Source organism: Crotalus tigris, unplaced genomic scaffold (assembly GCF_016545835.1).
Source record: "Crotalus tigris isolate CLP2741 ecotype Arizona unplaced genomic scaffold, ASM1654583v1 scf7180000019173.45859301935:6455823, whole genome shotgun sequence".
NCBI classification, from domain to species: Eukaryota; Metazoa; Chordata; class Lepidosauria; order Squamata; family Viperidae; genus Crotalus; species Crotalus tigris.
In genome coordinates, this window is record NW_024097414.1 from 1,507,113 (window position 1) to 1,533,144 (window position 26,032).

Below are 26,032 nucleotides of genomic sequence, written 5' to 3' on the forward strand. Positions count from 1 at the left end.
TCTCGTGTTGAACCAAGCCCAAAGAAAACAGCAGGGGTGCTCTAAAATCCATTTGCTTAACCAAGACCCACAATAACAACAAACATCCCACCCCCCTTTGCTATAGCTTAAAGCAATGAACTCAGCGGTGGCTGTGTTTACAGTATATTATGTGCTTAACCAGATTGCTGAATTAACTCATTTTCCGGGCTTACGCAGTGTATCAAATCATACTTCAACCAAATGGCCTAGATTCACACCAGACAGTAATTCACACACACAAAACCCGAGAGCTGAAAAAAAAAAAAACCCGAAAACTAATCACATTCTGTGTGGTTTTTGTCATGGTGATGCATTCAGGCTCTCTGTAGGGGCACGTACATTCGACAGAAAGATTATTTTTTTATTCTAGTTGTGGAAAAAGAATCCCCAAACAAGGGAGGGAAAATATTCTGGTTAATGGAAGATAAAACAGCAATGTTGATCTCTTAATGGCCCTCCTTGCCATTGGCAACCTTAAACCGGCAGCTCAATATTTCTGATAAAACAGCAGCTATGCAATGAGCGATGAAATGGCTTATGATTTTTTCCCAAAAATGGAGCGAATTGAAGCCCTAGATACACTATTTCTCATCTCCACCCCAGAGATAAGAAATGCCTAGAACTTCTTGGCACATTTGTAGGTCTTAAAACCTGCTTCAATCACATCAACTCTGAATGTGTCAAACTCTCCAAATCCATCACTTGGGATGACCAGCAAAAAGGAATGCAACTTCATGAAGATCGTCAATAATAAAAATAAAATTAATGGAGATAATCCAATAATAAAAATTAGATCATAATAATAATCCCTCTCTTCCTTTCCCCCTCCCTCCCTCTGCCTTTCCTTCCTTCCTTCCTTCCTTCCTTCCTTCCTTCCTTCCTTCCTTCCTTCCTTCCTTCCTTCCTTCCTTCCTTCCTTCCCTCCCTCCCCTGAATATCTAAAGCTAGATTTCCTTTCTTCTTTCCTTCCTTCCATCCCTCCCTCCATCTTCCTTTCTTCCCTCCCTTCCTTCCTTGAATATCTATAGCTAGATTTCATTCCTTCTTTCCTTCATTCATTCCTCCCTCCATTTCCCTTCCTTCCTTCCTCCCTCCTCCATCTTCCTTCCTTCCTCCCTCCCTCCATTTCCCTTTCTCCCTCCCTCCTCCATCTTCCTTCCTTCCTTCCTTCCTTCCTTCCTTCCTTCCTTCCTTCCTTCCTTCCTTCCTTCCTTCCTTCCTCTCACCCTTTCCAAACAAAGGAGTCATCTACCCTTTTTTTCCTTTTAGGTATGTCTATAGATCCCTTGGAGCCATTCTTGTAAACAAAGACAAACTTTGAGGTTAAAACATTCTTCATCAGCAGGCCAAGAATACGTATTAAATCCAAACCAGGACAGTATACAGATTATTCACTCTCAGGCCATCTGTGTCACCCTCACAGTTAAAACAGATAGGAATCACACTCCGAGGAGCCAATTCCACTTTACTGTAAGGCTACATTGGCAGAATCTTGCAAGTCCCCTATACAGTCCGAGAAACTAGAGAAGGTCCCTCGTGATTTTCTTTCTCTACCCGTTGTGCAGCTGCGGGCTATGCTACCTCTTCTCTCACCATTCCCTTGGCAGCGTCTCTTCGCTCGGTCTCCCAAGGTCTTTCCCACGTGCCATGTCAATCTGGAAGCTTCGTCGCCTCATTGTACATTGAAACTCAATTTAAAACTGTACTAACAAACAGACTGTAGGCAGTGCCAAACTTAAGCAAATGTACTTTATTTTGCAGCTGCTTGTTTGGTTCCAAGCCAAATCGCTCAGCTAGCTCTGGGAAGTGTTCAGTACCAGGCACTGACAGTTAACTCGCAATATGCATGCACACACTCCTCTAGCCCTTTCCCTTGTGCAAGGGAGGGAGTGGGGGGGGTGGACTTCTGAATAAACACAATTATTACCCAATGATTTGAACAGATCCTATGTAAATCCGGCCTTCTATTTGCTAAACAAAAGAAGGTCAAGTCTGCTGGACCACCCTGGAAACAAAAGTTCCCCAAACCCTACCACACAAAACCGTAAAGCTGCGCAAAACTGCCAAGGAAGAGCAGTTTCCCTTCTGCCCCATACAGAAAACCAAACTGTTCCATGTCGTTAATCAGGGTTGACTCAGGAGAGCACAAGAGGACCCTTGGAGAAAGGCATTCAGAAAGTCCAAAAGCATCCGGTAGAAGCTAGGAAAAAAAACAGAAAGGAAGAACTGTTCCTGCTTTTTTTCTAAACAGTTGCCCTCACCGTGACAATCCTGTTAGGATGGGCCACCACCTCTAAGGCAGCTACTTTGAGAGAAGACCCACAGCACGCTCTCCAAATCTCAAGAGGGCAAGAGATGTAGAAAGCTCTGGCAGTACGTTTATGGATGGATTTGGTTGATGTTTCTTCACCAGGATCTCAAAACAGCATCCTAATAGTAGAGCAATAGAGAAGGTTCTAGCCCACCTTCATCCATGGAGATTCTGGAACTTGGGTTGTTCAAGTTCCAGAATCTCCATGGATTCTGACAAGAAGCAACGGGTGGAAACTAATCAAGGAGAGAAGCAACCTGGAACTAAGGAGAAACTTCCTGACAGTGAGAACAATTAACCAGTGGAACAACCTGCCTCCAGAAGCAGTAAATGCTCCAAAACTGGAAGTCTTTAAGAAGAGACTGGACAACCATTGTCCGAAATGGTGTAGGGTTTCCTGCCTGAGCAGGAGGTTGGACTAGATGACCTCCAAGGTCCCTTCCAACTTTACTATTATTATTATTATCAATCATCGCACAGTCAGCCAGATGTTCAGACTGGATTTGGCATTTTGTCTACCTATCGAGTCCTTACCCAGGACCTGGGATAGGCAGATGTAGATGTTTGATGGTATTACAGGTATCGTCGCAGGTATTATTATTATTATTATTATTGTTGTTGTTGTTGTTGTTGTTGTTGTTATTATTATTATTATTATTATTATAACTTCCCAAATAGAATGGATCCTGTCCAAGATTGAAACTTCAACTGAACAATAGAAGCCTTGTTCTAAAACTCAGGCTAATATATCTGTTTTGTGGTTGTTGTTTTTAGAACAGGGATAGAGGAAAAACATGTTGGTTCTAAATGGACTCCAGAAGATGGTAGAGGACAGGAAGACCTGGAGGAACGTTGTCCATGGGGTCGCGATGGGTGGACACGACTTCGCAATTAAAAACAAAAATAATCCATGTTATGTTGAGACACTTCCTGCTCCCACATTAAGTCCCAGAAGCATTACATCTCAAATTCGCTGTGTCTTTCATTAATGCAGGAAGAGAAAAAAAGATTACTTGCTAATTACGTAACTGATTAATCATCAAATACTACTAATTAATTAATTACCAAATACTAATTAATTAATTACCAATCATCTACTGACTTTGATGGAGAAGAGCAACGAATGAAAATCTCTACGCCGGTGGGTCTCGCATTCTCAAGGACAGCCAAAAGGATGAGGCTGGATGCCAGATTCAAAACACATAATTCTATCACCCATATAGCTTATGAAATTTAAAAAAAAAAAACTCAGAAAAGCAGCTCTATTGACTTTCAATTCAACATCTAAGAGGACGTTTCTGCAATGGTATATGGGAATGACCTTGAAAGAGAAGAGGAACAAATGCTGCCTAGCTGACATTCAGACAAAGGGTGAGGAAGCTTGCAGCTGCATAGCAGGCAAAAAAAGGAACAGAGAAAGGAACGGTCTTAATTTTCCAGGCTGTAAAAAGATTTGTACTTTAAGATTGTAGATTCCTACCTATAGGTGAATATGGGTAGGAATCTGAGTGAATCCTCTTGTCCTTCTTGGTTCCTGGCCTCTGATAGTAATCATTCCAGACTAAACCCTATTCTGCATACCTATGAGATGTATGAGGGGTCCTTTGTGCTCTCTGAGCTTGGTGGCTGTCTTGCAGACCAAACTAGGTAACATCCAGATAAAAACTAGGACAGTGGTGGCGAACCTATGGCACGCGTGCCAGAGGCGGCACTCAGAGCCCTCTCTGTGGGCACGTGCGCCATGCCCCGGAGATAGCAACCATCCCTCTTCAACCAGCTCCCTGCTAACTCGCTGAGGTCCCACATGGCTGGATGCATCCCAGCACCCATGCGCTTGCTGGCCTGTGTGTGCAAGGGCTGATGGTGTCAAACAGCAGCCGTCCCTGGCCCCTGCCTCACCTTGTGACAATGGCACCCCCACCCTGCCTCGCCTCACCCCGCAGGACGAGTCTCCTGCCCACCACCCCACCTGCCAGAGACCCCCTGAATCTCCCCCAACCCTGCCCGGCCCCCACAGGTGTCCCTCCCCATGAGCAACATCGAGGTGATCATGCCCACCTTGGTCACACCCACCCAATCTGCCATGACCACCACAGCCACGCCCACCCAGTGGGCCACGCCCACCTGGCACCCGGCGATAAATAAGTGGGTTTTAGGTTGCAGTTTGGGCAATCGGTCTCTAAAAGGTTCGCCATCACTGAATTAGGATGTTACCTAGTTTGGGTAATGAAATGGCTGCAAGAAAACACTCAAGCTCAGAGAGCACCAAGGGTCCCTTATTTCAATACTCTCCTTTTTTGGTATTAGACATATCCTGTGTGTTAGGTGCAAAGGATCAAGGCCATACAGAAGGAGGCAGTGTAGATGATTTATTGAAGCCTATACATAAGAATCTAGATCAACTAAAGGTCAGCGCTAAATTGGTGTTAGATAAGAGTCAACAGAATAGAAGAGGCTGGGCTCAGGTCTCTTGTGGAAATGCAAGGACTCTAAACTGATGACGTGTTTAACGCCTCCCTCCCAGCTCAGCCTGCTCTTCCCCTCCATCTGAAAGGTGAGGGAGGGTTCACCTTGACACATTTCCTACATACGAAGGATTCCAGGCCGATTTGCCTCTTAGCTTCTTAGGGAATATCCCACTTTGCATCACGTTCCACCACATCTTCAAGCTTTCTTCTACAGATGTTTTTTTTTTCTTTTTTGACTTAACTATTGTGCCAACCCAAAACAGAAAAACCTTGTTGAACACTGGGTAGCTATAGTACATCTGATTGCTCCCCTTCAATCAAACACCCTGCATCCAGATGTGTCCTAATGCAGCCATCCCTAACAAAAAAGCAGTCCTGAACCATTAAAAAAAAAAAAAAAGGAGTGGTATCTTTGAATCTTATGCAATATAAAACACACGCAGCTCAAGTTTATTTTTAGTATCTGCAGTGGAAATTTTAGTCCACAGCTGGGGAAAGCCAACTAAAAGGCACGGCGCAGAACCACCCATTTTTTAGAAAGGTTTTGCGATCGTTCTATCACCATCTCCTCTTTTTTTTCTTTTTCCTTCTATAAAATCTGACCATCCCACTCAATTTCTCTGGTTACTGTGCCTTTGTTTACATATAATTCTAACACAGCAGAATGCAGCAGCCAAGGTTTCTCCTCCGTAATTATACGAATCAGAAAAAAACAGCCAGCGCCTAATGAAGGATAATTTCTCATATTATAGTCAGCTTAAAAATATCCTCTTCATGAATAATTTTTAATACAAACCGGCAACGGTTGAACACCTGTACTGCGGCGTTTGTGGAGAACTGAATCAAAATCATGCAGATCTAAGTGCTACCAGGTACAGTTCAAGGTGTTGGTTATCACCTTTAAAGCCCTTCATGGCTTGGGTCCAGGCTATAAGAGGAACCATCTCACCACACTAGGATTGGTCCTCCCCAATCAGCCTGCAGAAGGGGCCTGCTGTGGACCCCACCAGTCAAGATATTCAGCTGGTGGGATCCAGGAGAAGAGCTTTCCCTGCCGTTGCTCTGGCCCTTTGGAACATTGTGCCTCCGAGTAATTGGAAACCACTATTAAGTTACAGGTGATCCTCAATGACCGCAATTCAGCCCAAAATTTCTGTCGTCAAATGAGACCTTGGTGAAGTGAATCCTGCCCCGTTTTACGACCTTTCTTGTCACGAGGGTGAAGTTGTGCGGCAGTTGTGAAGTTAGTGTCACAGTGGTTAAGAGGCTTTCCCCTCTTAAGTCGCAAAAGGGGATCACAGCAACCCCAGGACCGTTCTAAATGTGAGTCAGTTGCCAAGAGTTTGAATTGTGATCCTGTGACCGTGGGGATGTCGTGACGGTCGCAAATGGTTAAAAACGGTCGTAAGTCACTCTTTTCAGTGGCATTGTAAATTTGAAGGGTCACGAAATGAACTGTTGTAAGTTGAGGACTTTTTAAAATAAATTTGGAAGGGACCTTGGAGGTCCTCTAGTCCAACCCCCTGCTCAGGCAGGAAACCCTATACCATTTCGGACAAATGGCTGTCCAGTCTCTTCTTGAAAACTTCCAGTGTTGGAGCATTCACCACTTCTGGAGGCAGGTTGTTCCACTGGTTAATTGTTCTCACTGTCAGGAAGTTTCTCCTTAGTTCCAGGTTGCTTCTCTCCTTGGTTAGTTTCCATCTGTTGCTTCTTGTCCTGCCTTTAGGCGCTTTGGAGAATAGCTTGACTCCCTCTTCTTTGGGGCAGCCCCTGAGATATTGGAACACTGCTATCATGTCCTGTAGTTCAAGAAAACAACATGGATGTATCTATGTATTCTCCAGAGTCCAGCTTGAGTTGAGCCAGTCTGTTTTAAGAGGCTATCTGCAGCTGCCAATCTTGGCTTTTAATTGGCAGGGTACTATTTTTTTTTCTTTCATGGATGCTTTCAGCATATTTTTAATTCATTTGGTTCTTTACGGTGTTGATTGTTAGCTTCTTTGAGCATCCTTCTTTGATGGAAAGGTTGGGTATATAAACCAGCGAAGTCACTAAAACGTTCAGAGACACCATCAAAGCACAGATTGAGAAGCAGAATCGTGTTATCTAATATTAAACCAGGAAGAAACGTCTGCAGAAATCCATGTGAATCTTTGCTTTCCGACTTGCAAGCATGTAATAAAACTTTCAAAGAGGATTTTTTTTTCCCGTAACGGAGAGGGAAGTTTCATTTTGTAAGTACATTTGGAAAAAACAAAGACACCAACAAGCTTACTGTACATATTTAGTTAATCCTTGCTTGAAAAATGACACAGTAACGCTTTTAAGAAGCAGTGCGGGTCTATATTGATTTTCACTGTTTCCCAAACAGAAATTAAGTCTTTTAATTCCTGCAGGAGCTCAGCAAAGTCTCTGACTGGAAGACTCCAGCTGTGAATGCCAACAGGAAATTATTTCTATAGCTTAAGCACTGGAAGAGAAATAAAAGGATTTTTTTAAAACTGCTTGTCAAAGGATTAAATTTCCTCCAACAAGAAAATGAGTTATTAAACTAATTTGATATTACTTTTTAAACAAGCATACCTCCTTCTTTCAGGCACCTAGTTATTCGACACAGCGCTCAGTGCCACTTAATTTACTTCCAAAATTAAGTGCCACTTAATTTACTTCCAAAAATAAACTTGGAAGAGGACAAAAAATGGTTTTAATGGGGTACAGGGGTAATTAAATGTTTGGAATGAGGGGAAAAGTGGTCCTATATATGTGCTGTATTCGCTAAATGGGTATTCGCCATTATTTCTAACATTTGCAACTCCTGAAATCACAAAAGGCCCCTCAATATTCAGTGATAAATAAGGTACATTATGGGATGTAGATTCTCTATCACTGGAGGTTTTCAAGAAGAGACTGGACAGCCATTTGTCCATGATTGTATAGGGCAGAGGTAGGCAATCTTGGTTCTTTTATGGACTTCAACTCCCAGAATTCCTGAGCCAGCCATGCTGAGGGGAAACGGAGAGGTTTCCAAACTGAGCCATGCTGGCTCAGGAATTCTGGGAGTTGAAGTCCATGAGTCATAAAAGAGCCAAGGTTGCCTACCCCTGCTATAGGGTCTCCTGCCTGAGCAAGGGGTTGGACTGGAAGACCTCCAAGGTCCCATCCAACCCTATTAGTCTATGTTCTGTGTTCTGTGAATAAATGTATCAGCAAAAATTGACACTTTTGAACACTGGCGTTGGAAAGGACTCTTGAGGATACCATGGACAGCCAAGAATAAAACAAATGGATCATCCAATAAATCAACCCAACAATTTCATGACACACACACACACATGATGAGGTTCCATTAATCACATATTTGTGGCATGAAAATGAGACTCGACTCCCTTAAGAAGTGGAAAGAGAGAGAAGGAGAGAACAACCAGCCACAAGGTGGATGGACTCAATTACATCCATGATGAATGGATGAGTTGGAAGAGCCAAAGGTCCACAATGGGCACAGATCCACTTGGAGAAAGTCAACATATGTGGTTGTTAAGAATCAACACCAGCTTCATGCCACCCCATAATCCACCCCGTCCCACTTAGCCTGTCCAAGCAAAATTTCCCTGTATATGGGTAGTCCTCAACTTACAATCACAATTGACCAGAATTTTGTTGTCATTAAGTGAAGAACATCTGATTTGATGACCTTTATGTTGTGGTCATTAAGCAAATCAAACAGCTGCTTTATGATTTATCTTGATTGCTTATTTAGTATCCTATGACTCTCACTAAGTGTTATATCTTATGATTTATAATGAATGTATTTTTATGATGATCATGATTTATTGCTTGTTGCATGTATGTACACTGAGCACTTATGCACCAGAGACAAATTCCTTATGTGTCAATAAAGAATCCTCTTATCTCCTCTCCTTTCCTCTCCTCTCCTCTATCCTCTCCTCTCCTCTATTCTATCCTCTCCTCTCCTCTATTCTCTCCTCTCCTCTCTCCTCTCCTGTATTCTATCCTCTCCTCTCTTTATCCTCTCCTCTCCCCTCCTGTATTCTATCCTCTCCTCTCTCCTTTCTTCTATCCTCTCCTCTCCTCTCCCCTCCTGTATTCTATCCTCTCCTCTCCTGTATTCTATCCTCTCCTCCCTTCTATCCTCTCCCCTGCCTTCCCCTCTCCTGTATTCTATCCTTTTCTCTCCTCTATCCTATCCTCTCCTCTCCTCTATCCTATCCTATCGCCAATCCAGCTTCCCCCACTGGCTCTGCTTGTTGGAAGCCAACAAAAGAGGGAGATTCTGTTTATACGAACGGAGAACCCCACTCACCGTCCATGGTTTGACCTTCTCTTTTCAACATCTGGACAGCACCCACGTATTTCTTTAGCTGGACTTTGAGCACCTCATTCTCCCTGCAAGTACAAAAACAGGAAGACGGTTAAGGCGGCTGAGGGCTTCCCCACTGGCTTTTCTTTAATAAGTTGCCAATGCAGAGATCTACTCAATGCCAATGGATTTTTTTTCAACTGCTTTGCAACTGCCTATCTGGCAAAGGAATACGCATTACATAACAATGAAATTTTAATGAAGCTCCTGAAGGCATTTTAAGCAGCCGATTGTTCTGATTTCCTAGGAGTGGAGAGGCAGAAAACAGCACTGGGAGTTGGTGAGAGAGCAACTGGGCTAAGCTGATCAGTCGAGGCCAAGAATCAACACACTTCGCTTATTGAAAGCATTTTAGTCTTTAGAAAGTAGCCAGCTAGGGCAAGGCTTATAAATTGGTTCCTTTATTATCATTTGGGAGCTCCATATAGCAATGGTAAAAGATGGTGAGTGATTGTGCGGTTGTGAGTTGTAGTCCCGCCTCACCCAGGAAACCCAAAGCAAGACCATCACCTAGCCCAAATCCGCTACCTTGCCAAGGCCTGAATCCTCACTGTGTGGTGTTCTTCGTGCTCTGAAGCTTTCTTCTTCAGGTTGTCCACCTCTTGACGGAGTCCTGCCGAATGTTCCATCTCCCCCTCCAGGAGGCTCCGCAAGGAACTGCAGAGAAGAAAAGCGTAGAGTGAAACGGGATTGTCTGAAATCTAACATTTGTCAAGACCAAACAAGACAAGAGACTGCACGGGGGAAGGTAGAAAGGGGTTCAGGGTAGCCACACCTGAGAATGTCTCAGAGTAAATCTAACAGGTTAGAAGGTTATAACTTTACGCTGGCAAGATGCTGTCGATTCTGTGTAAGCAAATCAAGGATTGGATTCGGCTGGATTTCACGGTGTTGTCTTTTGGGGTTTGGGCCTGATAAGGGTAGAACTACTGGGCCTCAGATCTGCTGTTCTCTTTGTATGTCAGCCTAAAAAATTACTCAGCCTCAGATCAACTTCAAGTCAATCTCTGTCCACCTATAATGACAATCCATAGAACTGACCCGAAGCATCATTGTTTTACCTGTTCTGTTCTTCCAGCTCATGTTTTCTGTTCATCATGGCTACAATAGCTTGCCGAAGTTCCGCTTGGGGGGAAAAAAATAGACAAAATTAAGTCTATTATTCTTTGTAATGAACACTTAGTCATCTCATGCAGAACGGTTTTTAAATTCATGCCTCATAAGCACAGATATTTGTGTTTCGGTTAGAGTTGGGTTGACTTCATTTTTCTTATTTTAACGGTTTCAGTTAACACAAACGGCCATCAGCACTTTCTAAAACAATTACCCCCAACCTAAAACCCTCCAAACTCTCAAAGACTGTGCTGGTTTCAAGAGAAGGGAAATACTCTATTCTAGACCAGTATCTTTCAAAATACAGAAGGGCTGATAGAAGAGAATATTTGTAGCTCAGGGCTGAACAGTGAGGTCCTTGATGCCCCCTGGGTTTGGTCATTTTCTTGCAGATGTTTCATGACCCAGCTAGGTAACATCATCAGTGCTAGAAGGGAGGAGGGTTTGTGGAGAGGAGGAGGAGGAGGAAGAGGAGGAGGAGGAAGAGAAGGAGGAGGAGGAGGAGGAGGAGGAGGAGGAGGAGGAGGAGGAGGAAGACAATAATTATGGGGTCCTTGGTGTTCTCTGAGCTTGTTTTCTTGCAGATGTTTCATTACACAACTAGGTAACATCAGTGCTAGAAGGGAGGGAGGGAGAGAGGGAGGAGGAGGAGGAGGAGGAGGAGGAGGAGGAGGAGGAGGAGGAGGAGGAGGAGGAGGAGGAGGAGGAGGAGGAGGAGGAGAAAGAACTCTCTGAGTTTGGTTGTTTTTTTGCTGATGTTTCATGACCCAGCTAGGTAACATCATCAGTGCTAGAAGAGAGTGGGGTTTGTGGAGAGGAGGAGGAGGAGGAGGAGGACAACTGTGGAATGCTTGGTGATTTCTGAGCTAGTTTACCTGCAGCTGTTTCATGACCCAACTAGGTAACATCATCAGTGCTAGAAGAGAGTTGACCGGCCAAACCACTTGTATATAAACAGAGAGCAAGCCCTTCCAGCACTGATGATATTACCTAGTTGGGTCATGAAACATCTGCAAGAAAGCAACCAAGCTCAGAGAACACCCAAGAGCCCAGAATTTAGAAAGAGCTTAGCAAAGATTTCCTCTATAAACGGTTGGCATCAAATGCACGCACTGCATTTCCCCCCCCAAAGTCTCCAGTTAAACCCAGGGAAGCTTTTACTTATCCAAATTAGCGCATTTGAATGGCTTATCTGCAGAAAACAAAATGAGCCTGTTTGCAAGCACACAACCATCTCCCTAGGCCAAGGTGTTAACTTGAAACACTTTTGATGGCTAATATAAACAACAGACACTCTTGAGAATGATGGGAAAGTGAAACCATTTATCAAACTTTTTAGGTGTATTCATAAAATAGTATCCCAATGAAAAATAAACAGTTGCTTTCAGGCTTGGCAAAAACTCAAAAACTGGGGGCTTTTAATTTTGGATTAAATTCTCAGGGACAAAGTATTGGGAGTATGCATTAAGTTGCAGTTCAGACGATTTATTGCTTAAGCCTACACCCAAGAATCTAGTCAACTAAAATTCAATACTAAATTGGCGCCAGATAAAGAACAGAAATCAAGAGGGGTTGAATTTGAACCATTTGTGGCAATGTAAGGATTCTAAGCCGAGGACACACTTAACTCTACCCCTCAAACTCTGCCTGCTCTTCTCCTACATTCATGGACAAACAAATAGAAACTTCTTATGGAACTTTGTTTTTATATAGGAGGTGGGACTTTTATATGCTCAAAGACAGAAGGACTTACACATGCCTACAATGCAACAATGGACTCTGAAACTGATAGAATTGGCAGAGATGGAGAAATGGACAGCCTGGATTAAAAAAAAAAAGACTTTGGCAAATTTTATTTCTGCTTGAAATCATGATTGTACTTTTTGTGAGGAAGTGAAAGAACTGAAAACCTGATTTGGGGGATTTGATGATTAGCATTATATGGGATTATCAAAAGAATGTACACAAATGTTCATCTTAAGGTAAGAGTTTGATGGCGTCTTATATTTTATCTGTACCAAAGAAAGTCAGAAGTCGTTCTTTTCCATCTTCCTTCCTTTCTTTCTTTCTTTCTTTCTTTCTTTCTTTCTTTCTTTCTTTCTTTCTTTCTTTCTTTCTTTCTTTTTTCTTTTCCTTCCTTCCTTCCTTCCTTCCTTCCTTCCTTCCTTCCTTCCTTCCTCTCTCTCTCTCTCTCTCTCTCTCTTTCTCTCCCCTCTATTTATATATACTGTGTTTGTGTGTCTATTGGTTGGAAACATGCAGAAGGAGCCTTCATCCTGCAGTGGATAGACAATGGCTAATATTCTAGTTGTATTTATCTTTTAACTTTGTGTCCTTTTTTGAAATTATTTTAAAATTATTTAAAATAATGAACTTGGAAGACAGGGAAGGCTCTTCCTCAGCTCACACATGTTGCAATCACTGCCTTCAAAAACGTGGCTGTTAAAAAAACCACTTGTCGGAAGAACTGACATGGCTTTGACATCATCCCGTATTCCATATGTTACACCTGCTACATGTTTAGCAAGTTAAGTTGCTATGCAACAGGCTGGAAGCTTCATTATTCAGAAGCTGTTCCCTTGGGGAAAAAAGAAGTGAAAAAAAAGCTATTCATTAAAAAACAAATCTTTTGCATAGGTGTGTGTGTGTGTGTGTGTGTGTGTGTGTGCCCCCACGCTAATTTTTTTGGGGGGGATTGCTAACGAAGAGTTGAAGGGGGACTGGGATAGCTATTTCAAGCTAATTAGCTCTCATCAGCCAGCCAAAGATTTTTTCCTCCCATATTTGGGCCAACAGGGTGCATCAAAGAAACACTCAAGACCTCAGTGGTCTGCTTCAACCATAATGGGCTCAATCAGCCATAACATTGTAGGTAGAAACCTACTCAACTGTGTTAAGCTTTAGCAAAATGGGAGATGACCCATTTTGCCGGACACCTGAATTCAAACACAAACCTGGGGCAGGGAAGGAACATTTTATCTGTCTAAACCAGTGTTTCTCAACCTTTGGCCATTCTCAGATACGTGGGGTTCAATTCTCAGAATCCGTCATCCAGCCATGGGAATTCTGGGCATTGAGGTCCAGTGGTCTGAAAGTTATCAAGGCTGAGAAACCCAGGTCTAAAGACTTATATGCAGTCGTTTCCATACCTCGCAAGAAAATAAAGCTACTAAAATTAGGACTTTTAAGCAACGAGAAAAGTGCCCATTGTTTACCAAGCCTGGCTTAATAAATTTTCAGATGCCAAGGGTCACTGAGTCACTTAGTCCCTCAGCACAACCAGGTCAATATCCAAAGAGCAGGCAGAACTAACTCTGAACTTTTCATTGGTTTCTTTTCTAACGCAAGCAACTTATAGTGGATATGTAGCAGCTGGTTCTTATTCAAGCTGCTTTTGACACCAGATTGCATCCAAAATCACAATCATAAACTTGAAGGCTGTAAATATTTTGCTTAAGAGTTAGAAGAAGTGTGTTTGCAATTTGTGTGGACGTAGCATCCCTCCGCTGTTCATTAAAGTTGCCCAACTTTTTTCAAGCTTCGGCAAAAAAAAAAAAAAAAACCAAACACAACAATCTTGAATCAATTCAACAAAAGCTACTGCTTCAAGAAATCCCTTTGAGCAGGTCATTGTGGATCTCAAAGCCAGATCACGTAGAAACTCGGAGGGAAACAAGTTACCTGTTTTAATGTTTTAATGAGATTTATAGCATTCGTGCGAGCAGGTCTTCGGGATCTTTTTTCAAACATTCACAACCCTGCTGCGTTAAATTTTTAAATTTTACACTGAAGTCATCTTCCTGGATACCTGTCAAATCAGGTTTACTGTCATCCACTTAAATGCTCAAAGCCATTAGGGGGAAAAAAAATCAACTGCTGGATAGAGATATACAATCAACAAACACAAAGGCAATGGTGCCCCCTGCTGGACAACTGATGTTAGTAATCTTCCACGGGTCTAAAACAGGGGTCTTCAAACTTGGCAACTTTTAAGACTTGTGGACTTCAACTCCCAGAATTCCTTGGCTGAGGAATTCTGGGAGTTGAAGTCCACAAGTCATAAAAGGGCCTAGATCAAGCAATCTGGTCCCTCCTTCAGCAATGAATTTAAATGTTTGTGGTTTAGGCAGAATTCCTAAACATATTTAGCGGCAAGAGCAGCAAATATAAGCCTTGACAAACCTAGCTTTGAGGGTCTCCTCAGATGAAAACATGTCCTGATGAAACTTTTTCCACGGATCAAAAGGATTAAATACAGTCGAATAGCTACCTACCCACAGTCATTGTTTCTGGCACGCTGTCTGAAGGCAGAAGTTCAGTTAATGCATTCTTATGAACAGGAGAACTGCTTTCTACCCTAAATATAAAAATAGAGAGGGAGATTGGTTTAAAAAAAAAAAAAAAGCAACCTAAAACAATTAGAACGACTGAAACAAGTGTAAAAACAATTCATTCCAGCCTAATCAAATTATTCTGCGGGAGCCTTTGCAGACAGGAAGCCTCAATTCTCATTAATATGGATTGGGCTATCCAAGGAAGTCTTATATAGACAACACAGGCCACTATCCTCATTCAAATCTAAACTCTGGCATCAAGACGTATGAATGTAAGAGGGTTTAGCTCAGGGGTCTTCAGACGTGGCCCTTTTATGACTTGTGGACTTCAACCCCCAGAATTCCTCAGCCAGGCACGCTGGCTTGAGGAATTCTGGGAGTTGAAGTCCACAAGTCGTAAAAGGGCCACGTTTGAAGACCCCTGGTTTAGCTCAACTTAGCTGATTTCAGAACGGCCAGCTTTAAAAACAGCACGACAAATATAAGAACGTTCCGATCAGACTGACGTAACAAGCAAGCATTGCTCGCTTCCTAGAGCCAAGAGAGAGGGACTGGACTGAGGTCACACAGTCAGCCAACTTTTATGCTAAAGGAGGACTAGAACTCCCAAACTCCCGGTTTTTAGCCTGAGGTCTTAACCACGACAGACGCCAAACATGTCTCCTCTAAGCCAACTCTTTGTTAGGCTAAACCAGGGGTAGGCAACCTTGGCTCTTTTATGATTCGTGGACTTCAAAACTCCCAGAATTCCTGAGCCAGCATGGCTCAGCTTGGACACCTCCCTTTCCCCTCAGCGTGGCTGGCTCAGGAATTCTGGGAGTTGAAGTCCATGAGTCCTAAAAGAGCCAAGGTTGCCTACCCCTGGGCTAAACATACAGAATCTAGTTCCCTTAGCCTACTTCCCCTTCTTCCTTCAGCCCTCCTTTACTCCTGACCCTTCCCCATGTTTCAAGTCCCCCCACATGTTGGTCCTTCCCCTGGCATGCTCCCAAAAAAATAAAACAAAAAAAAAAAGCACTGGGTTGCATCCACCTACTGATTTATTAGCATCTCTCATTATTTATTTATTGGGATACAGAAACATTCTTACAGTGATATTGGAGGTTTAGCAGCCCCCATATACCCACACACAGCCCTGAACAGGCAAAAAAATTTCGCCTTTTTAAAAATTAAAACTTTGTAGGCCGAAATATATTTAGGAGAAGCTGGGATACTTGCAGGCACCAGCAGAAATGTCCATGAAAAGCAGAACACCTATCCAATCCAGTACTGTAGGCTGCTCATTTTTGTTGAATGACCTTTTAATTGATTAGTTACCTGTAGTGCAATTCAGCATTGCTCTGAGTCAATTCTACTGAAAAATCTGCCCTTCCGTGTTCGTTGCCATCCTCCAGATTTTCTAAAGGAGTCATAGAAATGTACGGTATGTTAGTAAAAATATTCTTTTCCTTGGCTTACGGCTCTTCCCTTTTTCAACTCTACACACATATACAAAAGAATGACTAAGGGTAACATGATAGCAGTCTTTCAATATCTCAGGGGCTGCCCCAAAGAAGAGGGAGTCAAGCTATTCTCCAAAGCATCTGAAAGCAGGACAAGAAGCAGCGGATGGAAACTAACCAAGGAGAGAAGCAACCTAGAACTAAGGAGAAACTTCCTGACAGTGAGAACAATTAACCAGTGGAACAACCTGCCTCCAGAAGCGGTGAATGCTCCAACACTGGAGGTTTTTAAGAAGAGACTGGACAGCCATTTGTCTGCTTGAGCAGGGGGTTGGATTAGAAGACCTCCAAAGTCCCTTCAAACTCTATTATTCTGTTATTTCTGTTATCGCACACGTTCTCACACGTTCTCTTTTGTGTGCTGACTTGTTAAATTCCACTCCAAATTCAACTGTGTCGGGGAAATTCCCCCCGGATAAAAATTTCAAGGTGGAGAAATAGCAATACGTTAAATTAAACATTGGAAGGAGTCTGGCAGCATTAACAAGTTTATTAAAAGGTGTAAGCTTTGCATGAAAACTTATATCTTGAGAACAAATACATGTTAGCTGGAAAAGGTGCTACTAAATTCTTTCTGGTTTTTAGCTACCATACATTAACACCCCTCTCTTTCTGCAATATCTGCAAACTAAATGCTTATTACTTGTTATTTGCATGTACTGAAAGTTTATGCACCGGAAACAAATTCCTTGTGTGTCCAACTGCACTTGGCCAATATAGAATTGAATTGAATTGAATTGAATTGAATTGAATTCTATTCTATTCTATTCTATTCTATTCTATTCTATTCTATTCTAAACTCTATTCTATTCTAAATTCTATTCTATTCTAAATCTATTCTATTCTATTCTAAATTCTATTCTATTCTAAATTCTATTCTAGTCTATTCTAAACTCTATTCTATTCTATTCTATTCTAAATTCTAAATTCTAAATTCTATTCTATTCTATTCTATTCTATTCTAAATTCTATTCTATTCTAAACTCTATTCTATTCTAAATTCTATTCTATTCTAAATCTATTCTATTCTATTCTAAATTCTATTCTATTCTAAATTCTATTCTAGTCTATTCTAAACTCTATTCTATTCTATTCTAAATTCTAAATTCTAAATTCTAAATTCTATTCTATTCTATTCTATTCTATTCTATTCTATTCTATATTCCACTCCACTCTACTCTATTCTACTCTACTCTACTCTATAATTGGGAGGTTGAAATTTATTGCATCCCTTTATTTAAGATTGAAAACCTCCTTTGCTAAGAATTATACAGCTCACACCCTCAACATGGAAGAGCAAGCTTACTCAGATGGTGAATACTACAAGGAGTAAAACTACCATCCACAAATCTCGTTAGCCTGGATGTGATTTGTTCAGCTCGGCAGCATCATCCTTTGTAAACACAAACAATGGCTGTTTATCTCAAAGATCATGATTAAGCAGACCACAGCTTAATGCTATTTGGAAACCTAGTTTTAGATTGTCCACTTGATTATGTCTTTAGACCTTCTTTAGACTTTAGACTCTACCCCATAGACGGGTAGTTTTTGATAGCCAGGGATCAGAGTATTTTGTGCTGGGAAATGGAAAATGAAAACAAATGGATAAAAAAAATTTCTCCCTACACCATGAATAATGTTATAGACCTCAGGCCTAACCTTCCTTGTATAATGTCCTAAACATGAACTCTCCTCATCAAATGTGGCTTGGGCGTAATTGAATTTTATTATTGCTTTTTCCCTTTATGGCTGCTGCATAATGGCTTCCCTCCTCTCTATTAGATTTTTAAATAATTCATGCTCTAAATTGTCCGCTGCGCTGGAATTCCCCATAATGAATGGCGTGGGAAGGAAATAAAAGCATAATTTATAAATAATAATAATAATAATGACTAGCTGGCACAGAATTCTTTTTTTTTTAAAAAAAAAGGTTCCTGCATTTTGCAACTTCAGCACTGAAATGCTGGAATACGTCAGGCTCTGGAAGGTAGGAACAAAGTCGCTAACCCCCCCCCCCCCCCGCCCAGTTCTTCACTACAACCACAACTGAGCTCAAAATTTCCATTGCTAAACAAGACAGTTGTTCAGTGAGTTTTGCCCCATTATATGACCTTTCTTGGCCACACTCGTTAAGTGAATCCCTGCAGGTGTTAAGTTAGCAACACGGTTGTGAAGGGTATCTGGCTTCTCCGTGGACTTTGCTTATCAGAAGGTCACAAACGATCCTGAGACGTTGCAACTGTCATAGGTACACGCCAGTTGCCAAGCATCTGAATTTTGATCACGTGACCCCGGGGGAGGCTGCAACGGTCGCAAGGGTGAATAATGGTCATCGGTCATTTTTTTTCAGAGCTGTTGTAACTTCAAACGGTCACTAAAAGAATGGGTTGTGATTCCTCGCCAGCCAGTGGACCCGGCAGCTGAGTCTGAGGAATCAGAGGAGGAGGAGGAGGGGGGGGCTGGAGTGATATCAGAGTCAGAGGAAGGCTCTGAGGAGCTCCGTCTGACGAGGAGCCTGGCCCCTCTACTTGCGCTCAGGCTGAGACACAGCTGTGCTGGGAGCCTGAGTTGGACAGTGATGAATCACAGCTGGGAGATATCCAGGATGCACAAATTCACCGGGAAGAGAAGAGAGTAGGACAGAGGAATGTAATGGGGCGGCTCCAAAGGCCAAGGAGAAGGCATTAGAAAGCCTTTTTTTCAAAGGAAAAAATAAAAACCAAGAAAGTCCAGTTGGAAAAAAAGGCCCTGTGGGACCCACAGAAGAGATGTGGGGATATCAAACCTACTTACCAGTCTGGGAGAAAGAACCCACAGCGCTGACTGGGAATAATTCATCCAAGTCGTCGTTCAGCATTTGCAGAGGAGTCTCCGTGCAAACCAATGAATGGGACGTCACACCTTCAGCAGGTCTAGTTAAGCCAAAAAATAGGTCTAGTTAAACCAAAAATGTCTCCTCAAAACACTGCCTCAAGGTCACCCAGCTGGAAGAAGCAAAGGGCCGCATGCCAATCTGGGCTTGGACTGACCGTTATGAAAACATCTTGCCTGAACCTGATTGGTTACCCTGGGGTGGGTAATGAGAGATAAGTTAAGGGAGGGAAAAGCAGAACTTCGGGATTTGGGCCCGCGGTTCTCACTTCTGGTTTTGCAATACTGCCAATACAATTGATCTCTAATTAAACTATACAACAAATGGAGCCAAGGATTGCTTTTTGTTTTTTTTTAATTTGGAGGTTAAAGTTGTGGCAGGTCCGACAATAATGTAACCACCAGGGGGGTTTGGGGTACAGCAGTTGTCACTTCAAGGACAGATAGTAAGCATCTTTTGAGGGGGGGTCTGTCGTTAATTCAAACAGGTCGTCAAGCGAGAACTACCTGTATTCGGACCAGACTCACTTTGTAAGCACCTCTGTGTCTTCCATCACACTGTGGTTCCTCAATGTCCTGGTGGTGTTGTCCTCATTGTCCTCAGCCTCTTCATCGTCTATACTTTTGACATCCAGTTTCAGGTAGCCGCAGTCCCCGTTCAGATACTCAGAAGGATGCTTGAGTGACGTCCCAGCCTCGTTGCCGTGCAGAGTGTCCATCTGTTCAGTTACAGAAGACGCTCCCGAGGCTGAAAGTCTCTCGCCACAATCTTCAGAGTCTTCTCCTGCCGCTGTCCCCCGTAAGGAGGTCCCTAGAAGTTGGCCCTCTTCGTCGTCGAACGAAATGATTTTGGTGATTTTCTTCTTTTTCTTCGTTCGGTCTTTCCGGCATTTTAAATCTGAAGGAAGGAACAGAGGCCCCAAAGGGAAGACCTTCAACTCAAGGGTGTCCAAGCTTTGGCAGCTTTAAAGACCTGTGTGGACTTCGACTCCCAGAATTCCTCAGCCAACCTTGCTGGGAATTGAATTCTGGAAGTAGAAGTCTATCCTAGGTCTTAAAGTGGCCAAGGTTGGATACCCCAGCCTTCATGCAAAAAGCTTGCAAGAGATATATGTATGTAATGTCATGTGTGTATCTTCAACGTATGATCGCCTGCAACTTCTCTTGTAAGTGATGACACTTATCAGTTGAGGCATCCATGTGACCTGACCTGAATTTACGACTTTTTGTGTGGCAATCGTGAAGCAAACACCGTGATTATTAAGTGAAGGCTATGGTAATGCTCCTGGGGAGGAAAGCTATGGCAAATCTAGACAGCATACTAAAAAGCAGAGACGTCACCCTGCCAAGAAACGTGCGTATAGCCAAGGCCATGGTTTTCCCAGTTGCAATGTATGGCTGGGAAAGTTGGACCATAAAAAAGGCAGAGCGCCAAAGAATCGAGACCTTTGAACTCTAGTGCTGGAGAAGACTCCTGCGAGTCCCCTGGACTGCAAGGCGATCCAACCGGTCAGTCCTAGAGGAGATCAACCTTGACTGCTCTTTAGAAGGCCAGATCCTGAAGTTCAAACTCAAGTACTTTGGCCACCTAATGAGGAGGAAGGACTCCCTGGAGAAGGGCCTAATGCTGGGAAAGATGGAGGGCAATAGAAGAAGGGGACGACAGAGAATGAGGTGGCTGGATGGAGACCCTGAAGCAGTAGGCGTGAGCTTAAAGGGACTCTAGAAGATGGTAGAGGACAGGAAGGCCTGGAGGAATGTTGTCCATGGGGTTGTGATGGGTCGGACACGACTTCGCAACTAACAATAACATGGTCATTAAGTGAAACAATGTATTCCTATGAGCTTTTTTTGCCAGAAACTGACAAAATACATTGTCAATCATGGTCGCACAACTGCAGAACACATGCAACTGGCCATAAACATTAGTTGGTTGCCAAGTCTTCGTAATGTGGTTGTGGGACTTCAGGGAGGGGTGTGTCTGTGCAGCTGTCAGAACTCCAGAATCCGGTCATAAGTAGGGTTTTGGGGGGGGGCAGTTGTTCTAACTTTAAACAGTCACTAAGCAACTAGTCCTTAAGTGAAGGCTATCTATATTCCTAGCAGCACTTACCGCCACTGACACACTTGGATAAAATAGGCAGCAGGTCAGCATCTTGATCGGATTTGATTAACATGGAAACAGGGGACGAAGCTGTGATCTCCCGGAAGAGGGTGCTGACACCTTGGGTGGATTCTTTGAGCAAAGAGGTCACGTTCTGGGTGGATTCCTTGAGAAGGTCAGAGACGGAGGGCGGGCACTTGCTCGGTCCATTTAAATCCTTATTATCAATGTTGATTGCAAAGAGAATGGAGTTCAGCCCTTTGGGTAAAGAGAAAACAAAAGGAAACAAAACAAAACCAAACCACAATCTTTTAGGTCAGCTAAATCAGGGGTCTTCAAACTTGGTCCTTTTATGACATGCGGACTTCAACTCCCAGAATTCCTCAGCCAGCGTGCCTGGCTGAAGAATTCTGGGAGTTGAAGTCCACAAGCAGGGGTCTTCAAACCTGGCCCTTTTATGACTTGTGGACTTCAACTCCCAGGATTCCTCAGCCAAAAGTCATAAAAGGGCCAGGTTTGAAGATCTCTGGCCTAAATTCACTCCAATGGGACTGAAATAAAACAGCCTTCTCAATCATCTTTTATAAATACTTTTAGCTCAGGTTTTAGATGCCACAAACTCCAGTGGGCTGGGATAGGTGAGGAAAACAAAAAACAAAAAACAAAAAAACAAATTAGGATTGGCCAGAGGGAAATGAGATAGAACTATAGACATCAGGGGCGTCCAACCTCGAAGACTAAGATTTATGGACTTCAACTCCCAAAATTCCCCAGCCAGCATGTCTAGCTGGGGGATTCTGGGAGCTGAAGTCCACAGATCTTAAAAGTCACCAAGGTTGGACACCCCGGATTTATACAGAAGAAGTTCTTCATTATCAGTCAGATTTGATCAGTTGCTTTACCTGGCCGCTAATCTACCTGGGACCTCACGCCCACTCCTTAGCCACGCCCGGCAATTCCTTAAGACGCAGCAGAAATTGAATTCCCAGGAGAGACAGCATGACAGCAGCTCCTACTTCACAGTGAAGCTGTTATGGCTTGTAAACAATAATTTGTGGTTCAGGCTGGTACTCAACCTTTGCTGCAGATTGTTCAGTAGGACGCAGCTAAATGATTTGCTGAAATCATAGCCAGACTATGAATGAGTCCAGAAGGTTTCAAGTCTAGATGTTGGTCCATGCTTACCGGCTGCCATGATGGGAATCATACTGGATCGTTCTTCGTCCATCAGGAAGGACCAGTCTTCATAGAAGACACTGAAAAGGCGGAGTAAAAAAAATAAACAAATCTACGCATAGGAAAGGTCTTACAGCTTACCCCCAGAAATCGTGGGCGCTCCATCACTGGAGATTTATAAGGAAAGACTAGACAATCACCTGTCCGAGATGGTGTAGGTAGGTTCTCCTGCTTGAGCAGGGGGCTGGACTAGAAGACCTCCAGAGTCCCTTCCAGCTCTATACTCTACTCTACTCCATTTATCCTATCCTATCCTATCCTATCCTATCCTACCCTATCTTATCCTATCTTATCCTATCCTATATTCTATCCTATCCTATCCTAGCAAGAAATGGGCCACAACTCACATAGTAGTAGTAGTAATAATAATAATAATAATAATAATAATAATAATAATAATAATAATAATAATAAAGTTGGAGCAACTGTCTTGCTTAGCAATGAAAATTTTTTGATCTGCCAGAAAACAACCAAGCGCAGACAAAGCTCACAGTTCAACCTTGACCTGTAATTATTCTCTGTATCTACCTAAAAGTCCTACTTTTAAAACCATGCCCACCTTCCCCACGAAGAAGAGCATTTAGAAAACGTACCTGAGATGATTTTTATCTGCAAGCAACATATGCAAATATCTTTCTAAGGAATGTTCATTGAGAGCGCAGCGGAGCCAGGCTCGGCCTCGACCCGTATCCGTTGTGATATTCCTCAGAGAATAGAAACGCTGCAGCTCATGTTTATTAAGAACTTCCTTCACATAGTACCAAAATATGGATTCTGGGAAGAGAAAAAAAATAGGTTCACAAGTAGCCTGGAAATTTGACTACTCGTCTCGTTATCACAACTCTGGGCAGCTAAGAATGGATGGAGAGCATGGAACTCTCCAGCTATTATATTCCTAATATTTTTACACTGTCACAATTACAAATCTCAAACCATAAACATTTTTTCAAAATCATAATTACTCTCAGAAAATAGCAATAAAATTTAAACTAGCCTGCAGCCAGTCACCTAGGACAATGTTTCTCAACCTCGGAGGTTTTAAGACGCGTGGACTTCTACTCCCAGAATTCCTGGAATCCACGAATTTCCAAAAATCACATAGGGACTTCAACTCCCAGAATTCATGCTGGCTGGGAGAATCAGCTGACAAAGTTGGATAACCTGGCCTTATCTCAAAAGAGTTTGCAAGATAAGCTGTTCTACTATTTTAGAAATTTCAATTTATATCTTGTTGAAGTTAGGTTGTCCAAACGGAGTTCATTCACAAGCTCATTTGCGGCTGAATGCCTTAATCACAGGGAGATTAAGAAATTGTGTGTGGACTTCAACTCCCAGAATTCATGCTGGCTGGGGAATTCTGGGCGTTGGAGTCCACACATCTTAAAGCCACCAACACTGGAAAACACTGATATAGGAAGCAAAGCATAGCTGCCATTCTCCAAAAATCATCGACGTATTTTAAGAGTTATCTGAAAAGTGGCTTGACTTGTCAAGGAAAAGGCACCAATGTATTGCAGAGTGAGGGGCAATGATCAAGGAATATTTCTTCCTGACCACAACCCTCTTCAGCCCCCAAAATGAGTTCCCAGAATCTCAGATCACTAACCACGATGCAAAGAACCACGATCCTCAGAAACCAACTCAGGGAGAGCTAGGGTTATTCCACCGTCGTACGTGTCATTTTTCGCATTTATCACCTGCTTTTTAGGAAAGAGATCTTGCAGCCAAGCTTTCTTTCCAACAGAGTCACCCCCAGGCACACAACCATAATAGAACAGATGTGGCTGACGTGGGAGGCAATAACCATTATAAGGAGGCCCATCCAAGCCTCAGCTCAGATAGGAGAAGCAATCGTCTCTTCCTCCCCCACGATGCTGTTGAAAGGAGTTCAGTTGCCAGCGATTGGCACGGAAGGAAGACTGCCAAAGCATTGTTCAATTTTTAAAAAAAAAAAATGAGGAAGAGGCAAGCATGCTAGAAGGCTGAATTACCCATTTCAGTTTTACTGGAGAATCCGGTAACTTGCTTGATGGCGGCTGCAGTTAAAGCTAACCCCCGGGTCCTCTTCAAGCCATGCTGAAGGACGGACTCAAACTGCGCGCAGAGGCACGTAACTCTGAAAGACAGCGGCGGTTGAATGGGAAACGCTGCGCAAAATGGAGGAAAGCAGAGACCGAGCGCTACGTTGTGAAGGCGACAGAGGCGAACTGGCGCCTGGCGATGCCAAAGTGGTACAGATCTTCGAGCTTAGCATGGGAAAATGCCCCATGGCAGGGGGGGGGAGGCACAGTCCAATCTCAAATGGGCATCGTGGGCATCCTCCCCACAGAGTTTTTATGTTGGGAAAGACGGGGGGAAGAAGTACTTTTTTTTTCAAAATGTCTTTAAGACCTTAAGAAACACTGGAAAAGGAAGGAAAATCTAAGATAAGGCCTTCCCAGGCAACCCAAAAGCCAGATTTGATGCATTTATTTCATGAAATTGGTAAGGCTGCCCAGCTCCATATAACGTAGGATCCCTGGTGGTGAGAATGCAGTATTGCAGGTTAACTCTGCCCACTGCCGGGAGTTTGATCCAGATGGGCCTCAAGGTTGACTCAGCTTTCCCTCCTTCCGAAATCGATCAAATGAGCAGCCAAGTGGTTAGAGACGATACGCTGACACTGTAAACTATCTAGAGAGACCGGTAAAGGACTATGGGATAATCATTAAGTCTATTGCTATAATATGTTTGGGTGGTTTATGCTGTTTAAAAGTTGGTTTGGAACATTAAAATATAGAAAAGAGCAAGCGACATCCAGGAAGAGCAAAAATAAACGCTCTCTTCATGTAAAACTTTCTCACTCTATTTTTTCTTTCTTTCTTTCGATTGCCTCTGATTATACCTGGACAAGTCTCCACAATTATCTTGGCAAGGTTTCCAGAAGTGGTTTACTGTTGCCTCCTTTCTAGGGTTGAGAAAGAGTAACTGAAACAGTGTTTCTCAACTTTGGGAATTTTAAACTGGCTGGGGAATTCTCGGAGTTGATGTCCACCCGGCTCAAAGTTCTCAGAGTTGATAAACACTAGTCTAGGACAGGGGTAGACAACCTCGGCTCTTTTATGACTCGTGGACTTCAACTCCCAGAATTCCTGAGCCAGCATGGCTCAGCTTGGAAACCTCTCCCTTTCCTCTCAGCACGGCTGGCTCAGGGATTCTGGGAGTTGAAGTCCACGAGTCCTAAAAGAGCCAAGGTTGCCTAACCCTGGTCTAGGATGATAAAAGATAATCCCCTCTCTCTTTTGTTCATTTTTAGAAAGGACAACGGTCAAACCACACGTTCAGTGAACATAATCGGGGTAAACCCCACTCCAGAGCTACGGAGCTGCCATCTTCTCTTCCTAATTCTCTTCTTATCAAGGGCTTAAAAGTTTTCTAAATGGTGAATGTGTACAGCAAGGCAAAACTATCTCAGCCTGCAGGTTCATTTTATAATAGTCATAACATGAAAAGGAAGAAGAAGAAGAAGAAGAAGAAGAAGAAGAAGAAGAAGAAGAAGAAGAAGAAGAAGAAGAAGAAGAAGAAGAAGAAGAAGAAGAAGAAGAAGGAAGAAGAAGAAGAAGAAGAAGAAGAAGAAGAAGAAGAAGAATAAGAAGAAGAAGAAGAAGAAGAAGAAGAAGAAGAAGAAGAAGAAGAAGAAGAAGAAGAAGAA

The 26,032-nt window shown here is 42.9% G+C and overlaps 1 protein-coding gene across 6 annotated transcripts in view; it reads right to left on the reverse strand.

Annotated features, from left to right (window-relative positions):
* SNX29 (sorting nexin 29) overlaps positions 1-26,032 on the reverse strand; it is a 109,384-nt gene that overhangs the window by 75,358 nt on the left and 7,994 nt on the right. For all 6 annotated transcript variants that reach the window (XR_005558736.1, XM_039360361.1, XM_039360363.1 and 3 more), the window contains exons 4-14: positions 24,333-24,457; positions 22,935-23,115; positions 22,291-22,361; positions 21,115-21,363; positions 19,530-19,899; positions 18,924-19,042; positions 15,946-16,027; positions 14,569-14,651; positions 10,243-10,306; positions 9,710-9,838; positions 9,125-9,207 (exon numbers count right to left, since the gene is read on the reverse strand). Coding sequence is in view for 5 of the 6 variants with exons in the window: in XM_039360361.1 (XP_039216295.1) it covers positions 9,125-9,207; positions 9,710-9,838; positions 10,243-10,306; positions 14,569-14,651; positions 15,946-16,027; positions 18,924-19,042; positions 19,530-19,899; positions 21,115-21,363; positions 22,291-22,361; positions 22,935-23,115; positions 24,333-24,457 (1,556 nt within the window). In the remaining variant the exon portion in view is untranslated. The remainder of the gene's footprint in view (positions 1-9,124; positions 9,208-9,709; positions 9,839-10,242; positions 10,307-14,568; positions 14,652-15,945; positions 16,028-18,923; positions 19,043-19,529; positions 19,900-21,114; positions 21,364-22,290; positions 22,362-22,934; positions 23,116-24,332; positions 24,458-26,032) is intronic.